General features: G+C 37.0%; 1 protein-coding gene across 2 annotated transcripts in view; it reads left to right on the forward strand.

The window, feature by feature from the left end:
- The window catches only part of mark4b (MAP/microtubule affinity-regulating kinase 4b), a 64,835-nt gene that overhangs the window by 20,594 nt on the left and 21,104 nt on the right, over positions 1-23,137 (forward strand). For both annotated transcript variants that reach the window (XM_062419764.1, XM_062419765.1), the window contains exons 2-9: positions 2,645-2,842; positions 4,987-5,040; positions 19,577-19,625; positions 19,741-19,806; positions 20,962-21,032; positions 21,449-21,505; positions 21,955-22,191; positions 22,729-22,848. In XM_062419764.1, the coding sequence (XP_062275748.1) occupies positions 2,645-2,842; positions 4,987-5,040; positions 19,577-19,625; positions 19,741-19,806; positions 20,962-21,032; positions 21,449-21,505; positions 21,955-22,191; positions 22,729-22,848 (852 nt within the window). The remainder of the gene's footprint in view (positions 1-2,644; positions 2,843-4,986; positions 5,041-19,576; positions 19,626-19,740; positions 19,807-20,961; positions 21,033-21,448; positions 21,506-21,954; positions 22,192-22,728; positions 22,849-23,137) is intronic.

Consider the following 23,137-nt stretch of genomic DNA (forward strand, 5'->3'; position numbering starts at 1 on the left):
AAATGCACTTTGATGCCCCACTGGAGGCTTAAATCTGTTTAGTGGCACTGAACTGCTACTCAGATGGGCATCCCTTCACATCCTCTAAAAAACCTGCACTCCTCTGTCTCTCTCTCTCTCTCTCTCTCTGTGCACTGCTGTTTAGAATAAATTGTCCTACCAATTAATTTAAATAGTTTAAAGATGCATTTTGGCAGAAGAAAGAGATGGAAAAGGAAAGGAGGGGTGGTTGGGGTTCTGTCCCAAATGATGCTGGGAGAGGAGCTGGAGAAGGGCTCGAAAGATGCAGACAGCCAATCAGAAGTCTTCTGTGGCGATTGAATGAGCGAATAGGAGGGAGGAGATGATACAGGGAACAGGTGGATGAAGAGGGCGGTCTATAGATCTTAATTTCACTCGTAAAGATTGTTTAATTTTAATATAAATAACATAAATGGTAGTTATAGTATCTGTAATATTAGTATAAATGCTATTAAAGGCCTGAGTTTATGCACTTTCCTTCTGTGTCTGTGCTGGGAAAGAATCAGATCTTTGTGGTCTGGCCTCTGTTTAGCACATCGGGTGAATTTCAAGGTGATGTGGTTTTATCAGACCTCTGATCTCTTTCTGTGTGCGTGCGTGCGTGTGTGCCTGCAGTTCTCACACTGTGGTAATAGAGAGTTGTTTGTGCTGAGGGCTCGTCATGAGTTTCACAGTCTCTCCTAGAGCATTATATTTGCCTCTTTTTTCACAATAATGCAGTTTTTCTCACACACTCTACATGCTTTCACCTATATACAAAATTCAACTATTTGCAGCACTGTGAGCACTTTGTCTACATAAAGATTATACTGTGGTAAAGCGGGTGATTACAGGTAATGTCTCTTTGTAGTCACTCTGGAGCATTTATGTTTTTCTTATGGTTGGTTTTAGTCCAATGAAACTAATCCATTGGTAATAACCCAAACAACCGCCTCTCAGTTTGAGAGACACAGTGATAGTGCTGTAAAGTATGTTAATTTATGTAAGCATGTCTTCTATGGAGTACAATTAGTTAAATAATTCCCTAATATTGAGTTCATTTACCAAATTTACATTATGGTATCTCAGAAGCAGCTTTTCTAATTCGGTCATTTTTCTTTCTTTCTTTCACTTTAACTTAATTTCATCACTTAACATATTATGACTTGACTGCAGGATATTTGTGTTGCTTATTCTACCTTAATTACATAACAGATTTTATTAGATTTTGTAATTTTCTCAGTCTTTCTCCATTTATCTACTTCTACGGTGTTGTCTGAAAGCTTCATCCTTTTGATATTGAGGCTGTTTAAAGGAGATAAGAAGTGAATATTCAGCCTTGTGTAAAACTGTGAATTTGATATAATATTTTAATTTCTTCTCCTCCTGTTCGCCATGTTCTTATTTTAGACTGTCAATTTGTCATTATCACTCTCTCAGTAGTAAGCAGACAGTGATTCACAGACACGCTCGACTCCCTGTTTCTCGTTGGTGTGAAATCGGACATTGTCGTTGTGTATCAGTGTCGGGCGTTTCGGGGCAGTGAAATCAATGTGCCGATGCCACCTCGCCTCGTCTGGCCGTGCTAACACGTGTCTTACTCACCAGTGACCTCACAGCCACGCATGAATGTGAGGAATGCAGACTATGTGAGGTCAAATGACATTTATACGTGGTCTGGTTACTCTCGCTGTTCACCTTTTTGGGGTGTCTGGTACCGGGCTGCGATCACATGACTACAGGTCACGTTGAGTTTTAATATGTTTTAAGACCCAGTGGAGGGTGTGCATCTCTTTTTACTCACTTATCAGTAAGGTCAATGATGTCTTTTTGTGTCCATGTTTGACTAAAATGTGACTAAACCATGTGGTTGAGAGAATATATTAGAGGATTATGGCTAAAATGTTGAGGTGGTGTATCCATAACATTTTTACCAAATAATTAAACTTGCTTAAAAAACGCAAAATTCTCAATAAAACCATATCAACTAGTTTGGCATGATCTTACATTATAACTTGTTATATTAAATAAAGGTAATGGAATACAATTGTTCTAAATATTACATTTAATCTGGGGAATCATGTCAATCAGGAACCATTTAAATTTTTTTTAAATGAGGTAATTATTTGTATAAATACCATTTATCATTCTTTTGTGGTTACACCATTTGACATTTTCAGGAGCATTCAGTCTTAGTTTTGGTTAAAAAAAATTGTGCAAATGTCATTTCAAATGACATAAAACCAACACAAATACAAAATGTACATTTCAACAAACCTAATGCTGCTTTTAAGACAATTTCTTAAGATATTTTTGAATTGCCATTCCTTATCTTAAAATGATATCATGTCGAGGAAGGACACCATTTGTTTATTTTAAGGATAAAACTGGTATCATCTGTTTTGTCTACACACACAAGACACTGATAGTCCTACAATTTCCTCAAGCTTTAAAAGATTATCAGGTAGATATTCCAGCTTCCTATGAACATGTTACAGTTGAGCGTGAGGGAAAAGATAAGGTAATTATAGGTAATAATACATTTAGAAAGGCCAACGAAAACAGATGTCGTATTGGAAAATGTCTTTATTAAAAGTGACAGGCACAGTGTTTGCTTATACTTCGTCTCTCTCTGTCTCCTCAGCATACCTCCCTGTCGGCCAGCCGCTCAGATAAGGGTACCGGCTGGTCAAGCCGCTCGCTCGGCGCCCGATGTCGTAACTCCATCGCCTTGTGTTCGGACGAGCATCCGCACATCGGAAACTACCGGCTGCTCAAAACCATCGGCAAGGGCAACTTCGCCAAGGTCAAGCTGGCGCGGCACATACTGACCGGCAGAGAGGTGAGTCTTAATAATCAGACGGAAAAAACATTTTTATTTCATTTTATTAAACTTTTATCAATACAGGTTATAGTTATGATAATAATAACTTTATTAGTATAGCACCTTTCATACAATACATGCAGCTCAAAGTGCTTTACAACATAAGAAATTACATACACTAAGTGCTTCACATTAAAAAGGAGCATAGAGCAATGTTTATAAAGAACAAAAAACAAAGAGGAAAAAACATTCATGTAATATAAGATGAATTATAAAAACAGTAATTTGAAAATAGTTAAAAAAATACTACATAATAAAAGTAGCTAAAAATATAATTAAACAACATATAAAATCAAGTAAATTACATACTATTAAAAGAACTGAAGACTGATGGAAAACCTAGTTAAAAGCTAAAGTTAAGAAGACAGTTTTTAGCTTTCTTTTAAAGATATATAGCGAGCTGGCTTCCCTGATATCTTAAGGTAGTTTGTTTTATGTTTTTTGGGGCGTTAACTGAGGCTACTTGCACTATTAATGTGACATGTAAGAAAGCAAGCATTTAATGAAAAGCAGGAATTGTTCCTAAAGAAAAAAAACTTGATTTAATTTTAATATAAAGTATCAGTAAAATCCTGCATGCTGTGAATTGATGAGAATGAATGATAATGATAAGAGCTGAAGTTGGACTCCTGAGTGAATACTAGATTTTGGGAGTGAGAACAGATCGGGATCCCGTGACTCAGCCCACAGATGGGTTTTTTTTAAAGGGCTGTTCCACCAAATTTCATAGCATTTCCTGTTAGCTTTTTAAAGTTGGCCAAGTCAGTGTTGCCTCACAGCAAAGTGAGGGCCTTAAACTTTTAAAGAGACACAGTCACTGTTTTTCTTCTTCTTTTTTTTCTTCTTTCTTTTGCGTGGGCGTGAGTGTACTTTCATACACTGTAGTCTTTCTTCTCATAAAAACTCTGACCTACATTAACACTGAGCGTTGCGTTCATAACTCCTTCGGCTTGGTAGGAACTTCTTGTTTCTGCCACTGGCTCTGTCACATGTGAACTGTTGTCGTATTGCACTTACATAAAGCAGAAGACAGTCGTATATCGGTGGTTTACAGTGGTAGTTTGATGCAGTCTTTGACCCGGTCACCACATGTTTTTAATCCTCTTATGAAGCCTTGTTGGTTTTTGTTGTGGATTTTAGCTTCTGTGTTCTTTAGATGCACAGTATATTTAATTTTTTGCCTAAACTACAGTGTGGAGTTCAGTATTTCCCACAGAATCAGACTATTTGTAGGTAGGGTTATGCAATTTTTAAAATGTACCTATGTAGAAATGAATGGGATGTTATTATTACAAATTTAGCATCTCATTATTAAAAATACTACAAAATTATTTTTAAAAAGTACACCAGTAAAAGAAAAACTCGAAACATCCTAATTTTACACAACCTTCACGGTCATCTGGATGTAGATTTCTGAGTTTATAAGGTACACTTGAATGCACCATTAAATCCCTTGCTTTTACAGTCTTTTGTTGATGCTTTTCAAAGCGACAATATGACCACGCCTGTTAGGTGTAGGTGATGTGATGTAACTGCAGGGTAAAAGCTCAGTTTAGGGGGGAGGCGTGTCTGCGTCTGTTTGGGAGTAAATCAGAGAAAGAGAGAGAGAGAGAGAGAGAGAGCGGGGTACACAGCTCCAAAAATAGAAGAATCAATGTGTGGCAAGCAAAGTTTTATTGGAGCAGGTGCCACAAATAAATTAATATATGGGAAACTCTCTGAAGTGTTGAAGTGTGTGGAGTGTTTTTTCTTGTCCAACTCTGAATGCAAAGTTAAATATAGTCTTTTACTTAACAGGAAATTAGTACCTCCATGTTTACGGGTTTGATAATGTTAATGCTAGTGCTAAAAATGAATTTTCCTATATTGCATGGTTTTTATAATCGAGAAATTGGACTCTGCACCAGCGCACATCGTTCAGCAGCCAACGAAAGCTTTGTGCACAAAAGAAGTTCATAATAAACCCAACTTGAGCTGAAACGATTAGTTGATTAATCTATTAAAAACATTACCAGGTAGTATTTTGATAATAAATGAATCGCAACAAATTAACCACTTCCTTTAGTGCAAATTTAAAAATGTTTTCCATTGTTTCCTCTCAGGTTGCAATAAAGATCATCGATAAAACACAACTCAACCCAACCAGCCTACAGAAGGTAAGAGACATGATACTGTGTGCATGCGTGTGTGCGTGCTTGTGTGTGTTAGTTTCAGGTGAATGCAGAAGATGAATACAAAGACAGTGTGTGAAACCACCTCCAAACCTTAAAATACACAGATGTTTTCCATTATTTGGATTGTTTGTAAGATGTTATTTTTTAGTTTTTTTCCATTGTGGTGAAATCGTATTATGAGAGGAACATTACAATTATCTTACTTCTTCTTTATCATATTTCATCACCTCTACTTTATCTAGTTAACCTGTGTAACTGCTTAATATTTATGAATATGACCACAAAATCTTGAAAGTCTGCTGTCCTGAGTGTGTTTATTTGTGTTGCAGCAGGATCACTCAGTGAGCACAGTAGCGTCTTCACATGTTGTTTTTGCCTCAGGTTGTAAAACTCTGATGACCTTTGCGTGCAGCAGTTCGCCTGAACTTTGACCATGTAGTTGTTATGTGAAACTTAGTGATGAGGAAGAAGTTATTGGCAGTTTAAGAGGTTAAAAAAAACCCTCTGCGTGAGGTAAGGGAGAGTTTGTTTAGTGTTGAGACAACAACAAGTGTTTGTTTAGAAGTGGGTGTGGAAAAGTCCCTTATGTTTTTGATTGAAGCATTGAATATAATATGACCTCCATTTGTCCACTAGGGCCTGTCAATATGACCAAAATCTCATATCATAATAATGATATCCATCCTGATATAATAATAATAATACATTTTATATATTATTGCCTTTCAAAGCCTTCAAGGACACCTTACAGAGAAAACATAGAAAACAAGCGCCAAATCACAACAAAAGTCATCTCAAGGCACTTAACACATAGAGCAGGTCTAGACCGTACCCTTAAATTTAATTTAAAGAGACCCAACATTCCCACATGAGCAAGCACTTGGTGACAGCGGCAAGGAAAAACTCCCTTCTAACAGGTTGAAACCTCAGGCAGAACCGGGCTTTAGGTGGGCGGCCAGCTGCAAAAAAAAGTGATATGGTTAAGCTCCATCTTCAAGAGAAAATGGTTGGTCTGGTATTAAAAAAAGCACATTATATATGTATATATAGCACATATATAGTATACTAATCTGCGCAAAAGATGGACAGACTCCAAATGAGTGTGTGTGTGTGAAGTGTTACCAGCGATCTAATGAAACAAAATTGAGCGAGAAACATCGCCTCAGGCCTGCCTGTTGCTTTCAATTCAGCTTTGTTGGTGGAATATTCACCTCAGACTGCATTGAAATATTGTTGGCTGTAGTGTCTGTAACAAATGCTTCAGAAAGTGTGAAAACATTTTGTGAATATGTTTTTTTTTAAAATCACTGACACTTTTTTCTTCACACAAAAATTGCTCTCATCTTACATCATTTACTTACATCATAATGTCATAATTTTAGTGTCACAGCAGCTTTTGGCTGAGCCAGAGAATAGCATGAAACATGAAGGCTTGATTGGATGTTTAGATTAAAATCTCCAGAACTCACATGTTTTTTTAAAAGAGTAAAGCCAGATTGAGTCACTCTCATTAACTAAAAGACTGATATTTGTATATAGTGAGTGAATATGAATGATCATCATTAAAAATCTATTATGGGCAGCTGTTCAGAATTACAAATAATATGTAACATTTCATCCCTTATATGGATACAATGCTGATGTTGCCTCTTGAATGAGTGTGTTGTTATTGCTTAAAATGCAATCACTTCACACATTTTTCACTTTTGTAGCTCAGGTGGGATTTTTGGTACAAATGACATCAGATCTTTGTGGTTTTCATCATTAAGAGATAGTTCAGTGTAGTTTGTGTGTTTAAGCTTCGCTCTCACAGTTCATACAAGTCACTCTTTGTTTCAGAGTTTATCAGCAACTACACACACACACACACACACACACACACACACACACACACACACACACACACACACACACACACACACACACACACACTGAGCTAGACTATTGATGAATACTCTGCTGGTTAGCTAACCAGTCCAGCCTCTACTCTATTGATATCACAGCGTTGGATTATTGATGGCGTCTGACTCTGTGCGCTAGTTGGTCCACCTGGCCTACATACAGCGTGGGATGGCAGTATTATCACTGTGCTGCTCTCACTGTTAACTTCCACACAAAATAAACAACAAATAGCACACTTTGATAGCCAGTTCCTGATATAATAATGTGTAACATCTTATTTCCTTTAGTTCCTGGTTTCAGTTCAAGTGTTTAGTCAGTCATTGCATTGTGTCTCTTCACATAAACTATGTCTGTTTTGTTTTTGAACTTCTTCTAAGTCAGATTTATTGCCCATCCTGTTTCACCTGGAAATGACATCAGATAACAGCGTGACCTTCACATTTCAGTATGACTCATAAAAACATTTTCTAAACTTTAAATTTAGCCACAAAAAGGTGTTTTTCCACCACGCCCTGTTTCATATTCCTACAGTCACATGTAGATCAGTTAAAACAAGAAGATACAAAAAAAGGAGAAATATATCTGATCATTTTCATTTAGATTGGAAAACAGTCAGACTGTATTGAAAAGTGGCTGTGAAATCTAAACTTATAACTTATATATTTCAACCCACTGCTGATTCTTATCAGGAAATGAATAGATGAATACTGACTGAAGAGTTCATTGCCAAAAGGTTGAATACAGGACAGCCATTGACTGAGGACTGACTCAGAAATCACACTTAAAGCAGGCTGTAAAAAGAAAAAAAAAAATACTTTATTGAGTCATCTCTTATGAAGTAGCATCATAATGTCCCTGTGCTTATTTATATATACAAAAGAGTGGAAGTCTACAAAAACACAGTTTATAGCACAGTTAACCTTCTGTTGGAGGGTTATCACCACCTGATGATAAACTATTGACTCTTTTCTATCTGAGGTGAAACTGAGGTGATGGATGGTTGTATCTGTGTGTGTGTGTGTGTGTGTGTGTGTGTGTGTGTGTGTGTGTGTGTGTGTGTGTGTGTGTGTGTGTGTGTGTGTGTGTGTGTGTGTGTGTGTGTGTGTGTGTGTGTGTGTGTGTGTGTGTGTGTGTGTGTGTGTGTGTGTGTGTGTGATTTTCTTGCTGTGGGAACACGGACCTGCCTTTTTTAAATGTTACACAACGATTCAGCTCTTCAAATCTTTAAGCTAAGACCTTGATTATTAACACGGCTGCTATCGTGCTGTATTTGAATGAGTGTGTGTGTGTATGTGTTCTGCAGCAGCGTGTTAGTGGTCCAGTGCTGCATAGCGCAGGGCTGGGGCTGCCAGTTTGCACCCTGTCCAGTCAGCATTTTTGTGGTTAGTGTAGGACGCCACACATGCTGCCAGGTGACACTTACTCTCTGTCCCGCTTTTTATCATTCACAAAAACCCTCTTTCTCTCCCTAACCTTCTCTTTTTCCTGACATCTTTCTCTATAATTTACAAACTAGGGCTGAAACTAAGGTTTAATTGTTATTATCCATCAAATCTTACTAGTTTTTTGATTAATCAATTCTTTATGTAGTCTATAAATCATAATTTTCATCACCTTTCTGCCTTTTATATTCTTTATTCTTTATTGGGATCCTCATTAGCTGCCACAAAGTAGTTGCTAGTCTTCCTGGAGTCCTCAAAAACAACCACAACAACAAACAATAAATCAAATCACAGTGTCAGTAATTAAATTAGTATTTTACTGTACACCATTTTAAAGCTGCAGCTAATTATTATTTTCATTATTGATCTGTCGAATTTGTTTTTTGTTAAATCAGTTAATTGTTTTAGTCTGTAAGATGTGAAGACATTGTTTAAAATACCTATTGAAAGTTTTGATAACGCTCAAAAATGTCTTTAAATTGCTATTATTTCTGACTAACAGTACATTTTTTACAATAAATTAAACCGAAAAGCAGCAAATCTTCACATTTTAGAGGCTTGGGCCAGTGAATTTTATCTCAAAAGACCTATCATTTATCAAAATTGGAATTCATTTTCTATTGGTTACTTAAATAATTAACCTACTAATCGTTAAAGCACAACTGCAGATCGTTTCACCTGCTCTGCCGCCATCCACGCCAACAAAAGCTGAGTTTTAAAAAAAGAAAAGAAAAAGAAGTTATTATACAATAAATAGAGATGCATTAGCTGATTAAATAACAGTTCAGATATGAGGATGAACATTTTGAAAAGCCCTCTAGGAAAGTTTTCTAAACATTTTTTCTTTCATGGTAGATTGAGAGATTATTTATTTGTTTCTATGTGCCTGATGTAAATGTACATAATTCACAGTTTCATTTTCACAACATTAATATTTAAACTTCCTCTCTGTTTTGTAGCTTTATGCTCCCTTTTTTAAAATGTATCCACTCCCCACTGCTCTCTTTCTGTTTTCTCTTTAGCAACTCTGTATATCCTTCTCTTTTTACTGTAGCTCTGTGTCCCACTTTCCTCTCCTTTTCTCCCCAGGCGTAGTGTTGCAGTAGTAGCAAGCCTCACTGTAATCACAGCTGTACTCTTTACTGTCTGTAGGTCTACTTACAGAATGTCTCCTGAAACTATTTCAGAGGTTTAGGGAGTATGGAGTGTTTTAAAGAGTGCTAGTGTGAAAGTATGACATTTTGCGTTGCGTATATATATGGGTCAGTAACAAATAAGGGTTAGCAAGATGAGCAATTCCAAAATATCTTAAGAAATTGTCTTAAAAGCAGCATCAGGTTTGTTAAAATGCACATTTTGTATTTTTGTTGGTTTTTTTGTCATTTGAAATGACATTTACACCATTTTTTTTTAACCAAAAGTAAGACTGAATGCTCCTGAAAATGTCAAATAGTGTAACCACAAAAGAATGATACATATTAAATATTTGATCCACCTATAGTGTATTTAAGTGAAATTATACGAATAATTACTTCATTTTAAAACATCAAATGAAAAGAAAAGTTTTCGTACATTTAAATTATAACGTATTTTTCTCAATATTGAGATGGACATACCCTAAAAACAACATTTTTAATAAATAAGTTGTGAAAAATGATCTAAAATTAGTTACAAAACATAGTGTTCCATTGCAAAATTGGATTATATTAATTCCACATTTTAGTTCACAATTTTTTTCCCTATATATAATCAGATTTTTATGAAAAAATACTGGTTACACCAATTGACAGTGGGTTATATCAGGTCATTGACCCATATATAAATATATATATGTTGTTTTCCTGTTTTATATCTCATAGCCTCATGGCTGTAAACGCAACAGACTGGATCACATGGGGTGTTTTTTTGTGCACTCTTCCCACTGCGTTTGTGCGTTGTTGGATAATCTGCCAGACTATGCAGGGCCCCCATCAAAAGCCTGGTGTTACTTTGAGAACAGGAAAATTTGGTAGGCGGCCATCCAATGTTGTGCGTGTGTGATGTGTGTGTGTGGAAGACAGTGTTAGCGCCACCATCTAATGCTGTAAAAGTGTGTTTTTGTCCCTCGCACAGGCCCCCTAAACCCAGAGCTGAATTCCAGACAAGGCAAACAAAAGAGATGGCCGAGGTGGGATTGGGGGGGTGTGTATGGGAGGTGGTGGGGTTTATGGGGCCTTGGCACAGGAGCAGGGACCCCGAGAAAGACAAGATACAGAGCAGAACTGAAGAGAACAGACAGTGTGTGTGTGTGTGTGTGTGTGTGTGTGTGTGTGTGTGTGTGTGTGTGTGTGTGTGTGTGTGTGTGTGTGTGTGTGTGTGTGTGTGTGTGTGTGTGTGTGTGTGTGTGTGTGTGTGTGTGTGTGTGTGTGTGTGTGTGTGATAACAAGCGGATAAACTCACAGCCCTACATGGTCTCTGCTCTGGCTTTGTCTGCACGTGTAATGCAATTATCTGCATTGCTATTGTATGCAGCATATTGTCCCCTGTGTGGGTGCCTGTGCATAATCATATTGTTTCTGCTCTGTGCATTGTTGTTATTGTGCAAGTGTGTGAAGGGAATAATTAGACAATAAAAGGCATCAAGAGGGGCGGACGGAACGAGAGCAAGCTCATCTTCAAAGCAGCAGTCTTGATATTTCACTGTATCGTCCTCCCTTCACAGCAGCAGCATCTACAGTATAAAACTATATTTAATTGTCATTATTTAAGCAAGCTGACTCAGCCTTCTTGCGATCTGGGTCAAACAGCCTGAATTATACTACCCAGCTACTCTTCATTAATGATTCAGCTCTCTTCTCACTGACAGGCCCGTGATCTCCAATTACTGCTGTACATTAAGGTGGAATGGAGGTATTAGGAGGAGGAGGAGGAGGAGGTGTTCATATAGCTGGTGGTTTTTTTTTAAGGAAAATGTTAGAAGGTGCAAGCACTCCCAGCAACAGGCAACAAAGAGGGAACATGCAGGGTCAGAAGCCTATTCAAATGTTCCCCGGCAACAGGCAAAAGACTGGAGGCAAATCCATGAATGATGTCGCTCATTAGTGTCCCGAAACATTCGGCAGTACGCTGACAGTTTGGTTTCGTTGCTGTTTGCCTTTTTAACTCCTGCCAGAGAGGCATCGATGGAGCCCAGAAACAGAAATTACTGAGGATTTTACATCAGATATTCATTCTAAATGTCTACCTGAAGCTATAAGAATAGAATAGATACTTTATTGTCATTGTACTGATAAAACAATACAATGAAACTTAGTTCAGCAGCATTCCATATAGCAGCAAACATTTAAATCAATAAGGGTCCTAAAATAAATAATTGATAAGGGGACATAAGAGATTTTTTACACAACAGCTGAAAACATTTATTTAATCTGGCTTTTAATTGTCATTTTAACTTGTATTTTTTAATAAATGTCTAATGTTATTTGTTGTTGTTTTATTGAATAGTATTTTTTAGTTTTTTCTCTGTGAAGAACTTTGAGCTACATCCCTTGTGTGAAATGTCTTTGTCGCACCACTGCTTACCTGGGTGTGTAGTACATTATCAAGTCTTATTGCGCTTTATTTATATAGCCAAATTAATCACGTATACATTCTTCACTTCACTTGCTGATAAAATGACACTGTGAAAGTTTGACCGTCTCTTTACTGAAAAGAAGACTACTGCTGTGCAATCATTAAAACTTCTGGAAAATTGGCTTGACATTGTAGAATGTTGAATGTCTCATTAGGCATCCACAATAATCTGATCTGATAATAAATGCTCATAACTATTAGAAACTGTTCAAACGCAGCTCGTTGTGCTGTTTAGAGTATTTCTCGAGACTGTGTAGGCGTGGTTGATTATGTTTTTATTGACACCTGCATCAGCTAGTGGTGTCTGGCTGACTAAATCAGCTGCCTCCAACATGATAAAGAAAACTACATTAATTACATACACCATTCTCAACAAATGAGGCACAATAGGCAAGAGAGAGAGAGCAGGAGAGCAAGAGAGGAGAGGAGAGGAAAGACATCACTAACTAAGCTAAAGTAACTAAATAAAGCAATTGGGTTGACGTTGTTACATTCACTTTGTGATGTAATTAGGTGGATTTTCAGCAGAAATGGCTTTACTAGACTATAAAATATGTGTGTAATAATATCTACAGGCATCAGAAACATGTAGGAAAAATCACTCACAGTCCAAACTGACCAATCACACTGTTAACGGTCTACATAGGTGCCTCGAGGAGTCTTTTTTGGTGTCTGTAGATACTTTTCACACTATAACCTTATTAAAATTATACTTAAAATAACCTCTGTATTAATTTAGGTTTGGACCACCAGAACTACAGTTAGCAGCTGCAATATCTCTTTGTCCAGATGTGACTGGTTCTATTGAACGACATGTTCACAAGGAGGTGCTGTAATTATAAGGATCCTCGCACCTGGAAGCCTATAGATCAGGGGTGTCAAACATACGGCCTGCAAGCCAGAACTGGCCCACCAAGGTGTCCAATCCAGCCCACCACTGGATAACTTTGCAAAGTATGAAAATTTTAAAAAGTAATTCCAACTTTTCAATAAAATGCACCTCTAATGCTATTGTTGCCTAGTTTCACTGACCATTCTAAGTCAAGAACGTCCAACTTGAGATAACTGATGACTCAGTGGGCTTGGACGCATTTTATCAGTATCTCTTACCAGGGTAACCCCATATTGACAACCCTGGCTGCAAAAGAATGTTATGCATGTTTGGGAATACTTATCTATTGTCTATTATATATTATGATAGCGCCTGAATGACTGAAAATGGCAGCTGCTCAGGATTTGACACCTAATATTGATGCACTTGTGAAGACTCAGATTGTTGAAATTTCACTCATTTCTCTTGAGACATAACGTGCAATTGTATTCCATTACCTTTATTTAATATAAAAAATTATAATGTAAGATCATGTCAAACTAGTTGATATGGTGTTTTATTGAAGCAAACTTAATTATATGGTACAAAGTTTTTATGGTTACACCACTTAGACATTTTTGCCACAATCCTCTAATATATTCTCTCAAAATGGATTAAAAGCAGACATTTTATGCTGGGTCCACAAAAAAGAATGTGTGCAAGTTATTCACACACACAAAAATCTATCATTGACCCATATGGTTTATTATAGATAAGTTATAATATATATTAATATAGATTATTATGCAATAGTTTTACTGGTTCAGCCCACTTGAGATCAAATTGGGCTGTATGTGACCTTTAAACTAAAATGAGTTTGACACCCCTGCTGTAGATGAAACACAAATACAGCTGCAATAGCGGTTGTTGTCATGTACTGACTGAAGTGTTGTAAAATATTTCATCTCTCCATCAGTAATGGACTGAGCTGGACTGTACCTCATTCAGCATTCACACACACACAAACAGAGGGTTATTTGACCTGGTAGTAGATAGAAGCCTGTGTGTTAATTCGTCCTCTCATTCTGTCGTTCTTTGTCTTTTGCCTCCCCCCTCCTTTTTTCCCCCCTCTGAATTCCTCCGGTCTCGTGATTGGCTGCAGCCGATAACAGGAAGTGACTTTTTAAAACCTTGTGTTACAATACGTCTCCTGTAAGTAGAGATGTGAAGGAGCTCGCCATTTAAACATAAGGGCTAGAGAAGCATTATCAGTTCCTCCTTTCTCTCTATTTCAACATCTTTGTATGTTTTTTCGTGCCTCCTCTTTTCTCTCTTTGTGTGTGAAGCAGAGGGGAAAAAATACAGATACACAGCCTGGATAAACAGGTCAAAGGTCAACAGACTGGCAGGCCAGACACATGAATCAGTCCCATGCAGAACTACTTAGAGAAAGAAGAGAATAGACAGAATAGTGGAAAAACGCGACAGTCGGTCATGAAGTTGCTTTGTGTTAATCCTTGCAGAAAAAGCACCAAGAGCGCCTCCGACTTTGCAGTTGATTAATAATTCCTGGCAAGCAAATAGAGAGAGAAAGAGAGAAAGAGGATGCAAATGCTCAGAGGTTGATTAATGTTGTCTGGAAGCAGGGAAGAGAGAGTAAAACACCACTGTCGGGTATTGGCTTTTTTTTTTCTTGAAATGGGGAGGAAAAAAAGAGAAGAAGAGCAGAAGAGAGCCTGAAAGTTGAGCACACCACTAAATTATTAAAATCAGCTACACATGATGCTTTAAAACATAAAAATTAGCTTTTTTGTATTTTATTATAGAAGGACTACTCATGACAGCAGCTGTGTGCTGCAGTTCCCACCATGTGCTTGTCGTTCCATGACTTCCCACACTACCCCTTGGGGGAGCAGAAGGTTCAAGCCCGGGGATTATAATACCTGGGTTGGCATGACAACTGTGACGCGGGGGCCATCGCCATGGGAAAGAACCGAGAAGTGATTTAACAGAGTGGTGAACATAAAAAAAAAACATGACAGGGAGTGAAGTGAAGTCATTCTGTCTGCTTTTGTAGAAATTGGAAACATTTTTGCATTTGGACGTGATGGAAAAAGTCAGACATTTTAGTTTTTACTGTGAAATATGTTACATTATTAACACCCATTACAAGAACTATAAGAATGAACTGCCCTACAGGTATGAGCTGATTGATTGGACCGCTGATCAATACCAGTGACTCAGCAATTTCCCGGGCAACTGCTGAGGTTTCTGATTCCTGAATGTCTCTTTTATGCTCGGATTAGGACGAATCTCTCAGAATTTTTATCTATATCTCTAAATATGTTGGATTTCTCAGTTTGTGGACCAAGTAGGAAGAATAAAAAAAAAGGTGGAAGAGAAGGAGGTGAGCGAGTGAGTGGAGGAAAAGGAGGTGAATGGGTGTCTTAGAGAGAGAGAGAGAGAGAGAGAGCTGAAGGAGGAGAGAGACTGATCCGATAATTCTTCTTAAAGCTCAGATGATGAAGCTGATGCACCGCACACTTAATTCAATTACACACACTCCCGTCGGACGTGTGTGTTGGTGAAGATGCGGCTTCTGATTTAAAGAGCACTGAACATAAAAACTGACAGAAGAAGAGAAGGAATAAGAAAAGAAACAAATGTTCATAACACATTAACAGCAACAGAACATCGCCTGTGGTTCTTATGCATGAACGCCTCTTTAATATAACGTTGTTGTTTTTTTTTAACACAACAGACAGGCTGTTAAATCATGTCTGCCTTTTCATATGAATGGTTATTTTCCCAAACACCTACAAATCAGTTTAGGGCTGCAGCTAATGACTAATTACATAAATGAGTAATCTCTCAATAGTTTTTTCTATTGAGTCCACAGCCTGTGGTCATGGCCTCAGATTACTTAGACCTACAGTTTAAAAATCCCCAAATATTTCATTTTCAGTTATATAAAACAGAGAAAACAGCAACAGACTAATGAATAAATCAGCACAACATTAATACAAGTTCATCATGTGTAGCAGTTATATTATTGTATTCATTGTATTCAGGTGTTTTTAGTCTTTTTGCATATAATATACAGTGCAGGGAGAGGCAGAAAACCTGAATGGGCTTATTTGAAGCCTCCGCCTAAAAATAAAATGACCAAACAGGAGTGACGGCAAACTAACTACTAACTATATATATGCATGAGAGTGTGTGCATGTGTTTGTGAGGGGGATATTGGTTTATACATCTGTATATGACATTACAACTATGAGTGAAACAAACGAAACATAGATAAATAGATATTTTTCGTAACATTTTAAAGAGGAACAGTTTTTATGCCAGGTGGGGAAAATCAATTACATAATTTGGTTCCTCTAAATTTGATCAAAAATTGACCTTTGCAAGTGAAAACTTTAGGAGGATGAAGGTTTGAAGATTGACGAGTTGAGTAAGAATAGACTTTAAAGACAGTCTGAAACTGCTCAGGAATATTCCCTTCACTTGAATGTATCTTATCAATAAAAACACACATATTTAAAACATTTTTTTAATAGAGGAGGAGATGCATTAGAAATAGAGAGTAGTAAGAAACATACTCACCTAAACTATATTACAATATAAAATATAGGGATAAACTAGACTATAATAAAGAATAAGAAGACCGTTTGTGATGACATTATTATTATTATTATATATTAGTGTTTATTATTTTTAGTAATTTTTTTCAAAGTAGCCAGTTTTTGTTACATTGTATTACATTATAGCGAGTTCAATGAGTGTGTGTGTGTGTGGGAGGATGTGTGTTTACGTAAACCGGTATTTTCCTCTGAGGCCATTGAATACCAGGAATCAGTCACTGTGGTGGTGTATGTGTATGTGTGTGACAACGTGCACACAGGCATACACAGTACACACATCGCCACGGGGCGAGACGGTGATGTTATGTCATCGTTGAAGTGTCGGTGCTGCTTCACTGGGAGAAAACAAATCCCTCGAACACGTGGCTCGAGGGAAACTGAGATTTTGTTTTTTTTAAATGAGATTGACAAACAAATGAAGCCGGAAGAAAAAGTACATAACGTTCTTTTTTTCATGTGAGGTACAGCGGCCGTCTCTGATTGGACGAATTCAGCAACTGCCAGGTCTGAACTGGGAAGAATTTAAATCACTATGAATGTGAAGCAGAACATACAGTATTTATATACGCATACCAAATGTTATTTTAAGTGTTAAGTAGCCTTTAATCTCTTAGTCATCAATCAATCAGACTTTATTTATATAGCACTTTTCATGCGTAATAATGTAACACAAAGTGGTTAACATAATAAAAAAACAAAAATAAAACAATAAAAACAGGAACTGAGGAAATGGTGTCATAACTCTCATGAATCTGCAGTGAGGAAACATCAGAGGTAGGATAAAAATGTAAAGATTCAGAATACTCAAATAAAATAAAAGATTAATAAATAGTTAGGTAGGTATAGATAGATACCTTATTGATCCTTCACAGGAAATTGCTTGGTTTACAGCAGCTACATCCACACGTATCGCATTGTCAGATTATGAAATAAAGTAAATATAAAGTCACTTTAAAATAAAGTGGGTAAAACCAGAAATGTGAGGTGGAGTTTTAAAAGGAAAACCAAGGTAAGAGGAAACTAAAATAAAATATTCTGACATGTTCTACTCAATTTGTTCACATTTTTTTCTCTCGATTTGAGTAATTAATCCCTTCATTACCGTAATACAGTATTTTACTTTCTCTCTCACTTTATGTCTTTCTCTTTGTTTTTTCCTCTTTAACCTCCCTCGACACTCCTAGTGTCCCGTGCATTGTCAAGTCTGCCTCATTTTCTATTTCTGGTTCGGTTTCCTGCTGACACACACTCCCTTGTAACACACACACACACACACACAATGTCTCTCTCATCATGCAGTTCACATACACACTCTATCCAATAAAGTCACATTTCCTCTTCAGGGTAAGAATGTTGTATGTTGTCACTAATAACCAAACCAAAGCAGCTAATGATGGATCAATGGATGCATTAATTGCATTTGTAGTTATTTGTAAGTCTTTTTTATATCAAACTAACTTAAGATTCCTCAAATTTTCATTAATTTCTTTAGTGAAATGATTAAATTCACCCCAATGCCATCAGTGTGTCCCACTGTGATGCATCTCGTCCTGGCGCTTTTCCTTTTATAATCTTTTAAAATGGAGTTCACAAAGAGAGAGTGAGAGAGAGAGAGAGAGAGAGAGAGAGAGAGAGGGGGAAAAAAACATTACTTTAATTAGACAGACTGCATTAGAGAGACTGCATCAGTGTGGCAGGATGAGACGGCAGTCTGGAGCTCAGTGATGGATGGAGGAGGAGGAGGAGGGGAGGGGGCTACTGCTGAGTGAGAGCACACCCAGGGGAGGAGGCCCACTGTCAGCCGCACACCAGTGAGACACTGCTTTGGGTGGCCCCCCGGTCTGGAGGTGGTCAGAAAGATGAGTGGGAGGAGGAACGTGTGTGTGTGTGTGTGTGTGTGTGTGTGTGTGTGTGTGTGTGTGTGTGTGTGTGTGTGTGTGTGTGTGTGTGTGTGTGTGTGTGTGTGTATTCATAGACATATAAGATGGATGAAGGGGGTATCATGTCTATATGCCAGCTGTGTATTGTATAAATTAACTTAAAAAAAGGTAATTTAATGAGTAAATGAGAAATAATGTAGAGGAAAGAAGCCTCCACTGAAGCACAAAGACAATAGCTTCTTCTTTAAAACTGACACAGATGTATTTTTTTTCTCAGTATATTATATCATATTAAACTGCTTACAATGATCATGTCTGTCCATTTCAAGTTAAGAGGATCATCATTATAACCAATTTTTTAAATCTTTTTTTAGTTTATTTCTCATCATCTCACCATGTGTTTTATATTTGTATATTAATTACATGAATATAAAGTAATGAAACAAACAGCTTCTTCTCTATTTACTGAATTTTATCGACTGCTTTAAAATAGAGTAAAGCTGTTTCAAACTCTTCTCGTTTCACTGCTGCATCTTATTGGCTTGTTTTAAGCAGTTTGTCATGAGCTTTAAGTAGAGAACGTTCTTCATTGAGAGAAAATTACTCATTTATTTTTCCCGTGATGATTTTAATGTGCATGCAACAGCCATAATGATGCTGCAGTTGCATATCACACATACGTGTATCATGGGAGTAAAGTAAATAAATAGTTACTGTAATTTTAACAGTTTTTCCATATGCTTTCATGTATTAAAGGACCCAAAATTAACACTGTAACTGCACTACTTGATTACGATAAGCAAATTATTTAAAGAGACTTTTTATAGGAATTATTCAATATTGACTGTCTTCTGATTACCATAAGCAGTTTCCTCTTTACTGGTTATTGTCTTCCTATATTGTGACAAATTTCTCATGTTGAGACGTCGTGATTCACAGTTTCCTGTGTGTAAAGATATGTAATAAAAAGTTCAATCCTACAAAATCTGAAAGCGATCTTGAATACATGACATTCTTTTTTTTTATTAGAGGATTTTGTCATATTGAAAAACACTTTAGTTGAACTTAACCAATTTGAATACTTGAGCATGTATCAGCATATATATCTCATGATAATGCAGCAATAATGGTTGCATTTTATGTATTTTTTGGATATTTTATGCAACATGTCTGTGAAATATTGAAGTCTGATGATTCATTCTTTACTTCTTATGTTTTTCTCAGCTGTTTCGAGAGGTACGCATCATGAAAACTCTCAACCATCCGAATATAGGTGAGTTACACTGCAGAGAAGTAGAGAGCATTTTACTCCTCTTGAATGTGTGTGGGGTTTTTTTCCCTGCTCTGCTTTGTGTTAACATCTTTTTTCCTCTGTCTGTGTGTTACAGTGCAGTTGTTTGAGGTCATTGAGACGGAGAAGACTCTTTACCTGATTATGGAGTACGCCAGTGGAGGTGAGTGACGTAATCACCCCCAGCCTCATCATCATCATCATGATCGTGGCCAAGTATTGAGTAGAGCCAATTAGATTCATTACTTTTACTGATGAACCCATTCATTTTGGGGTATAAATTGTTGAGTTTCATTCCCTTTCTCTCAATTTTGCTTCACTGTGGAACTTCCTGTCTTTCTTTCTTTCATCTTGCCCCTTAACTTTGTTCAGCTGCTTCCTCTGCATCCCTCTATTTTTGCAGCTTCTGTATTTTTCCCTCCTCCCTTCATGATCCTTTAATCTCTCCCTGCTGCTCTCTCTCTGTACGTTGTGTGATCTTTTATACTTCTGTCTTACTTCTAATACCTAATAAGGAGGCAGAAGCTCACCAGCTGTCATGCTGCTCCGTTCAGCTCAACCTTTAGTGTGTTTAACTGTTTAGGATCTCTGCGGTCAAATGTTTGGCTGGAGCACAAACACACACATAAATACATTTTAAAAAATGTGTACAGTACAGGGTCTTGCACAAAAAAACAAAAACACGGCATGTTCAGAAACTGTTCTTAGTGAGAGTTTGTGGTCATTTTATATGTGGGTCAGTGACGTTTTTTTGTGTCCATGTGGTTTAGTCAAATTTAAAGGGGTTAATTCAACGCTAAATGTTCAATAAAACACCATATCAACTAGTTTGGCATGATCTCACATTATAAGTTTTGATATTAAATAAAGGTAATGGAATACAATTGTTCTAAATATTACATTTAATCTGGGGAATCATGTAAATCAGGAAACATTTCAGTGTTTTAGAAATGATGTAATTATTTGTATAAATACACTTAAATACACTGTAGGTGGATAAAATATTAATAATAAAATATAATATTTATTTATCATTCTTTTGTGTTTACACCATTTGACATTTTCAGGAGCATGAATTCAGTCTTACTTTTGGTTAAAAAAATGGTGCAAATGTCATTTCAAATGACAAAAAACCAACAAAAATATAAATTTTAACAAGCCTGATTCTGCTTTTAAGACATTTTTTAAAGATATTTTTGAATTGCTCATCTTGCCGATCTTTATTTGTCACTGATCCATAATCAGATTGTGTATCCAACGTGTGACAATTAAACAGCATCTATAATTCATCTAATACTATTTTTTCTTTTTCCTGCAGGCGAAGTGTTCGACTACCTCGTGGCTCACGGCAGAATGAAGGAGAAAGAGGCCAGAGCCAAGTTCAGACAGGTCAGTTTAACCAACACCTCATTTCACCTGTCTGGACTGATTAAGAAGAGAGAAAAGAGGACAAATGAGCTGATATCTGAGCCTAAACTTGAGTGTTCATGTGCTTTATTTAATATATTTAATATAGTCCCTGCTTTGCTTATAACTGGGCAGCCTGAACCAAACCCATACAGCCAATGCAGTAAACTTTTCCACTGTGGTTCAGACCAAATTAAACAAACTGTAGGTGTGATCGTGCAAAAAGAAAAGTCGGTCATTTGCTTTTACTGCTAATGTTGCATTACATTATGTGTCAATGAGGGCATGTGGATGTCTAAACGGGGCTCCTAGTTTAGCTACTGGTTACATAATATAAGTGCATTTATCTCCTCCTTTTTCTTGTTTGATGTTTTTTCTTCTTCTTTCTCTCTCCTTAGATTGTCTCAGCGGTGCACTACTGTCATCAGAAGAACATTGTTCACAGAGACTTGAAGGTGATTACATATTGTGACAATTAAAAAGAATGAAAAGGGTCCATAAACCTTCTTCAGATGAAAAATAATCTGTACAATATCTCTGTCTGTCTAAATCAGGTATAAAACATGCTGCATGCTACTGATGAATGAATAGAGACATTTAGTTGCAGTTGATATGTTACTTTTCATCATGTTTTATTCTCTATGGCAGCAATAGTGTTTAAACTACATCTACCATTTATTTATATTCACTACTGCAAATGTCAGCCAAAGTTTATTAGCAATAACACACATGTGGAAACCACATTACTTTCTGTATGGACACCAGTTTTAAGTTGCAACTAAGCCAATAACACAGTCGTTTTTTATATAACTAGAATTATTTTAATGTTAATGAATAAAAGTTTATGATTATAGTTTTTTTTGGTATTCTTATATGTTTCCACTGTTCATGTCGTTTCCCGCAGGCGGAGAACTTGCTACTAGACGCCAACTCCAGCATCAAAATAGCCGACTTTGGCTTCAGTAATGAGTTCACCGCTGGCAGCAAACTAGACACGTTCTGCGGCTCCCCGCCCTATGCTGCCCCGGAGCTCTTCCAAGGAAAGAAGTACGACGGTCCAGAGGTAGACATCTGGAGCCTGGGGGTCATCCTGTATACGCTCGTCAGCGGGTCCCTGCCATTTGACGGACAGAACCTAAAGGTGGGCGATATTGTGATTGTCATTTGAGGTTCATAAAAGATCCTTTGCAAAAAATCTTCCTTATGAGTACATTAAAATTGGGTACAGTATCAGTGTGAGGGAACTATAGTTTTATCTCTGCTTGGTTCGCTCACTTTTTGTGTTATAATCTGACTCCTCTGACTGTAAAAAAAAATGTTAAAGCCATTTTTGGAGATTTTCACACCATACCCATATTATGATCTGACTCCTGTCACTGTTAAAACATGGTAAAAATTACTACCACGAAAGTCTGTGTAGATCACACAATCTTAAAAGTCCAAAATTAACATGTAAAATAATGAAATTGTTGTTAGTCATAATGAATTTAATGGTCAAAACTGACATTTTAAAATATTTTTGAGTGTTTTTATTCTATTTGCTTATTCACACAATATCCCATCATCTATATCTTATAGATGATAAACTGTTATAATCAGATATTACCTGGTCCCAGTCTTTTATCAGTTCACTGTCCCTGTATGTGAAACTCACAGTGTGATTGCGTGTTGTGTTCAGGAGCTGCGGGAGCGTGTCCTGAGAGGGAAGTATCGTGTACCCTTCTACATGTCTACAGACTGCGAGGGAATCCTGCGCCGCTTCCTGGTCCTAAACCCAGCCAAGCGTTGCTCGCTGGAGGTGAGAAAGAAACCTAAAACACACAGCGCATTCATGTCCAAAATACGGAGCGTACCAGCATCTTAATATCAAGCTGTACAATGCAGTCAGTTTGATAGTTAGACAGTCAAGATCTGATTGCTCTTCTTGTCCAATGTGGACATCTGTAAGTGATTTTGACTTTTAAAGATAGCAAGTCAAGGCAAGGCAGCTTTATTTATAATAGCACATTTCATACACATGGGCAACTGTAACTTTGCATGAAAACAAATATTTAACAGTAAGAATTGGAAGCATAAACATACAATAA

This window comes from Scomber scombrus, chromosome 5 (genome assembly GCF_963691925.1).
Source record: "Scomber scombrus chromosome 5, fScoSco1.1, whole genome shotgun sequence".
Classification (NCBI taxonomy): domain Eukaryota; kingdom Metazoa; phylum Chordata; class Actinopteri; order Scombriformes; family Scombridae; genus Scomber; species Scomber scombrus.